The sequence below is a fragment of the Pygoscelis adeliae genome, unplaced genomic scaffold (genome assembly GCF_000699105.1).
Source record: "Pygoscelis adeliae isolate BGI_AS28 unplaced genomic scaffold, ASM69910v1 Scaffold32, whole genome shotgun sequence".
NCBI classification, from domain to species: Eukaryota; Metazoa; Chordata; class Aves; order Sphenisciformes; family Spheniscidae; genus Pygoscelis; species Pygoscelis adeliae.
In genome coordinates, this window is record NW_008824368.1 from 3,024,308 (window position 1) to 3,030,440 (window position 6,133).

General features: G+C 45.9%; 1 protein-coding gene across 1 annotated transcript in view; it reads right to left on the reverse strand.

Annotated features, from left to right (window-relative positions):
* Positions 1–4,344: 4,344 nt before the first annotated feature.
* SETDB2 (SET domain, bifurcated 2) overlaps positions 4,345–6,133 on the reverse strand; it is a 23,470-nt gene continuing 21,681 nt past the window's right edge. The window contains exon 14 of the mRNA XM_009319953.1: positions 4,345–4,859. Coding sequence (XP_009318228.1) covers positions 4,742–4,859 — 118 coding nt within the window. The 3' untranslated portion in view covers positions 4,345–4,741. The remainder of the gene's footprint in view (positions 4,860–6,133) is intronic.

The window sequence follows — 6,133 nt, forward strand, 5'->3', positions numbered from 1 at the left end:
CAACCGGGGATATAAGACCTCCTGCCGTGCCAGTTCCTCGCTGCAGGCCTTCGCTGGTGCTGCCTTGCTCGTAAGCCTGACGGTTCACACGTAGGCTGATCCCCTCCAGCTGCCCATGTAAACGGACGATGGGCGCACACCAGCTAACCGCAAAGCCTAAGCAGTACTGGGAGAAGCTCGTTGCTCTGCAGCTCTCAACACAACACATACCACCGGGATATTTCCTCTTCCTGCTTCATACGGGTGCAATCTTTCTGCAAGCTCTTCGAACATCAGCGACTCAAGGCTTAAGGCAAAATCGTGCCAGTGAGACCAAGGTTTAGGCCTACGTGAAGTTCCCCTGCGTTGCGTGGGATAATTAAACAAACCCTAGATTTCCACCCCCGTACAGCTCAGCAGCCACAACGTAACGGGCACATTCTGGCCCGTCAGGAGGGCGCACCAAACACAGTTCCCCTTACCGGCTAGGACAGCTTTGGCTTTTCAGCACTGCCGGCATTACTCCAGCTGGTTTCCCAGACCCCTTTGCGCCTGTCCAGATGCAGCCTTTCGGAGCTAAGGTCAGCCAGCCCCTGTGCCCGGGCTTGCAATTAGATTGCATCTATTTGCCAGATGCTGCTACACACCACCAATTCCCAATTCTATTATCTAAACGGTACTTGAATGAGTCAGCTGGATTCAAGCACCCTCACAGGTGCTTAAGTCTTAAACTAGGAAAATTTTCCCAACACAAATCTCTTCTTCAGTACAGAAAAAATAATTTTCTGTGGAGGAAAACCAACTGCAAGTCCCTTGTGATCTATTCTTCCAAACCCCTGCTCTACAGAGCCACAGAGTTCTGCTGAAATAGGTGGAGCTGGAAATTAGTGCTCAGTAATTTTTTGGCAAAAAAAGATTATCAGTATAATGTGCTCCAGTCCAGTTTCTTTTATACCTATGCCACAGGTGATCTTCAACTGTCTTTGCATTTGTATGCTCACCGTGGGCGCTAATATTTATTTCCCTGTAGGTCATGGTGCCCTTATATGTCCTCATATCCCTACTGTCCCTCCGTTGGGACAGTCCTGCTCACCGTAAGAGTCAGCAATGTCCACACTGCATGGCTGGATCACACCATTTCACAGGAACAAGGTACCACCCAGAAAAAGCCTAAATTTGTTTCAGAATTGCCCTCTGCTGGTCCTCCATCAGTGTTGTAAAACCTACGCTCCCCTGCAGGTCAACAGAAACCGTGATTTCAGGGCATCTCCAAAGCTCTGCTTCACGCCTCAATGCCACTAATTCCCATCAGGCACTCTTCTTCTCTTTTGATACCCCTGCCAGGCTGACAAGAAGTCCCAAACGTGTCAGTCCAGAGGCACTTTCGAGTGTTTCACTTGGAACGTTTCCTCCTATTCTTCCGTCGGTGCTTGTGTTTGATGCTTTCACGTGATACTCTGCGAAAGCACAGATGGCACAAGGGGCTACATTCAGAAATACGCCCATCTCTGAGCTGTGTAAGGGCAAGCAGAGGAACTGATAGCTGGGCGGAGAGCAAGTTCAGATGAGCACTCCCGCAATGTCTATTGAACTGGCACAGCCATTATTTGCAGAGGATACTTGCCAGCCACTTTCAGCAGAACCCATTCTAATAAAATCACAAGAACAGGTGGAAAACATACCTTGTAAGGTAAGTTTGCAAGAGGATAGGTTATGATCTCTGGTCTGGTACACTGGATTCACAAGCAGTGAAAACATCAGACTGCGAAGGGACTAGAAGCTGGGTTGCAACCGCTGTATCTAGTGTATCCTCACGTGAAGGAGGAGAATGAAGAAGCTTCAGCCTGAAGACAGACCTGATAAACACAACTAGCCAAAAAAGACCCGTCTCATACACATACCTACTGTAAAATTCACGCTGACAGCAGGCTCTGGGATAGTTGCAGACCACATAGAGCAAGTAAGCGCTTTATCTTTTGAAACATCAGGTCTGTTTTCTGCAACAAGAAACAGAGCTTTTCCTCATCAGCTCAGTACCATAATTCCTACCACCAACCTGGGAAATACAATCAACAGCAGTAAAATGTACTTCCCCCCCCCCCCCCCCCCCCCCTTTAGCTTTAATGACATTCCCATCTGCTTTTCCACATTCAAATTGAGCTTGGAGACAAGTATTTTCCGCATCCTCACTTGTTTAAAAGGCTTGCACCAGTGCTGGGTTACCAGTGGGCTTGCCACGCAGTTCGGCATGTCTCTGGAGGTTTTTACACTGCATGACGTTATCCCAAGGTATATTCCCTCTGAGTAGAGACAGATCTTCAACGAAGCAAGAAGCAACTGAGCTGAATGCTGACTGCTGCTAACATGGTGGTGCTCCTCAGTGACAGAGGGGTGGAAGGGGACTGATCAGGACAAGAGTGGGTGGCTCTAACCCTTTGAAGGGGTACTCCACCAACATTGCAGGTAACCCTGCTCTTCTGCATTTAGCCCTGAAGATGCATGATGAAACCATACACAAACCCGTAGTGTGATGACTGGGACAAAAGCTGAGGAGGCATTTGCTTGATGGATATGCCAAGCTCTCAAACAGGGCCATGGGAGAGAAGAGCTGAGGTTTCATTGTGAGCAGAACAGTTCACAGGTCTGATATCTCTGTTAAAGGTCCATTTTTAACAGGCTTAAACTCCTCATGCATGCCGAGACTGTTGAGAAATGTGAAAGAACCGTCTGTTGCAGCACAACCCCATGTTTTTTAAGCTTGAAGCATCCAAAACAAACTAAAAAAACAGGTTAGGGCCATGGGTACCATGTTTGTCCACAGTTACACAGCAGAGATGCAACCCAATTAAAAGAGGACTAACCCTAAGCCATGTGGACGTAAGCCATCCGTTGCCTCTTGGCCTCAGGGCCAAGAACTGGTTCCTGCTTCTCTTTCATTTTGCGGTATAGCTGCAGGCTTGAAATCTCTATTCCATGGCCATGGCAGTCTCTCACAGGCATATTTCATTCCCATATACAATTGCCTAAATCATCACTAACTCTTGCAAATAGTACTTCTCTCTGCTCTGTAAAACAGGAAATCCAATGACAAAATCTGCTAATGGCTGAGCAAATACCAACAGACAATTCTGCATGATCTGCCATGCACAGCCTGCCACAAATTCAGGAAGTGAAGGTAAGGTGAACTGCAGGACCAGCTTTAAATCCACCTGTGATGGATGTGCTCAACTCCTTGACCAAACTATTGGCAGTTTGGTCAGGCTCCAAAGGAGGTAAAGGCCTCGGCCATAACCGGGCCAAGAACTTCTCTAGTTCCAACCTATTGTCTGAAAACCCACACAGGAACAGGGTGACACGGGGAGCACTGGTGCGTATGGGCTTGGCAACTGGAACACCAATCATGCGATTAACACATGAATAGCAGGTGGTTCTTCCAAGACTCATTTATCAAGGAACAAAGAAAGTTGTCAAGACAAGGAGTCGCATGCTTACCTTTTCCATCACATGTCATTTGACTACAAGCCAACCACTTTATTCCATAAATATGACAGCCTGAGCGAGCTGCCTTTGAGCTCTCCCTGCTAAGCAGCTGGCTGCACAGCGGTGATCTCCCCTTGTGCTGGGACGCCTCTCAAGGCTACTTCTCTAGGTTGAGAGACCCCCTACCAACTGCAGATCTTTGGTAAGTGACCGATACCACACATAACCTTGTATTATAGTGCACTAAGATTTTGTATTGGTAGCTTTGAATCATTATTGTATCCTCTGCAGTAAGTAACAGAGTGAACCTTGCCACAGAACTTTGTTAAGGCTCACTTATACACCACCTTGCTTCAGTAAAACCACTTTTGCTGATACCTTTGGCGGTGGTTCTTCAAGCGGTCTAAATCGCCTGTCCACGACACCACCACCTTTGCACAAGGCTCCAACACATCCAAAAGCCACACACCTGCACACCCATCCCTTGCTCCATTTCAGAGCCGCCTCCTGCATCTGCACTCAGCGTCACCTAATGTAGCTTGTTTCTCTCTTACCAACAAACCACATGGCAAGGACTTCTGTGGCCCACCTGTCCCACACTACACAATATGGCACTGTAATGAGGCACGCTCGATTTCTCAAGGATTCCTCTGTGTGTCACAAACATGGAGAGGGATGCAATCCAATAAAAACCAGTCATTTCTCTCCTGCAGCAGCAGAACTTGCCCAGCTCACTTTGTAGCACGAACACAGCTCTGCACACTGTTCTTATTAATCTCATCACTGTTCAGGACTATCTGTCTCACTGGATCCATTGGGCTTAGGTATATTTTAATACTTCTTAGCCCCCAAACAGGCAGACTTGCATTCATATGAGTTTCAGAAAACTGCGTTTTGCTAACTCAGCATTGTGGAAGGGCACAGAAAACATCAACTAACCATTGCGCTGCATCAGTCATGTCTCTGCTGCAAATGGCACAGAAGCATGAGTTCTTCCAGTGCACTGTGAACTTTGCTTGCGAATGAAAAGGGAGGGGGGCAAGACTAGGAGCACAGAAATTATCTAGGAAAAGTTTGATGCCTGCTCTTATGGCAAACAGTTCTAATTCTGTAAACTACAATAGCGACATTTAAATGTAAATTTAAAAAACGATCAGGTGAAAGGCATTTTAGTTGCATGTAATTAGCACCACAGACTTAAGTGTACAGTTCGATGTGTAGTAGTCCCTTCCAGCATATAAATCTCCAGGTACATGATGTGTTGACCCTAGGAAGGCTTTGCCTATAAGGTTTTTTTCCTGCACTTCTGAACTCCACACTGACAGGAAATCTCTGTCTCTGGCATGCTTCCAGCTTCATAGCCATAATCCCACGTGAGTTCGGTTCCAGCTCTCACATGCCTAAGAAATAAAACACTCGGTCAATTTGTTTGAACTAAGTGAAACAGTACTGTGCTTACAATTTGTCACCAATGACTCCCATGCAAACGCCAAAATCATAGGGGGCAGGGAGCATCACACAGGCAGCTCTTTGGGAGAGAGCCAAGAGATATAAGGAGTGTCTGGCACATGCACGCTGCTTTGCCTGCCAGAGCTATGGAGAGTGCAAATACCCGCTCCTAGGAGAAAAGAATATATCAAGCAGTGCGATAGCGTCAGAGTCTAAACAACCTGCTCTAACTTCGAGGCAAATTCTGGGAAACAAAAATCAAAAAAAAAAAAAAAAAGGAAAAAACACATAAGTGCAAACATCTAAATGTGAACACAGACAGTTTTGTTATTTTTACTATGTACAGTGCATCACTGACGTTTGAACAGATGTCTAGATACACTGGTGATGAAGACTATCATCTTTGGTCTGACAAGCTATGTTTTAATGCAATTGTACTATCTATATGCACAAAGCCTAATACTCAGAATTAAACACATGCTTCTCATGAACCAGCTGCTCTGACAGTACACGAAAGAGAAGAAATGTCTAAGGTAGGAAATTCATTGCCCAAAATGAATGCCAGATTAAATACCTGAGACTAAGATGCTGAGGGACAACTGAGGGAAAATAGAATAAAATATGAGTATTACAAAGAAGAAAGTAATTCTCTGGTATTTCTCACTGGATACGATATAAGGGACATCCAGTGAATTACCAGGCAGCAGGCTGACAACGAACAATGAGGACTTTTCAAACCACGTAATTGCAACCTGGGACTTGCTGCCTTAGGATGTTCTGGAGGCCAGAAATGTAAAACAAATAAAAAGGTGACTGGGCAAGTTCATGGAAAATACACAATTAAGCTCGATGATCCAGATGCAGTCCTTATGTAGAAAAGTTGTAAAAGGGTGATTGCCAGAAAGCAGGAGGGCCAGCCAGGCGAACATTCCTTCAACAACCTTCTTCCCTAAGTGTCTTCTGCTGACCACTATCACCTCTCTCCACTGGCCTCAGTTCCCACTACACACTTCTTTACCGAGTACCTGAGCAAGAAAGACTCTAGCTAAAACAAAATCTTTTTTCTGACATATTTCAAAACCTTGTCTTCACAGTTCTTGGAAGCCCTCTTCAGTGCAATCCACAGCATCTGTGTCAGTATGGACCAGGGTTGCAAGGCTCCACAGAGGATCAGTGTTCCCTGGGGTCGGTTTGTCTGGAACGAATCCTCTTCTCTCTATTCTAA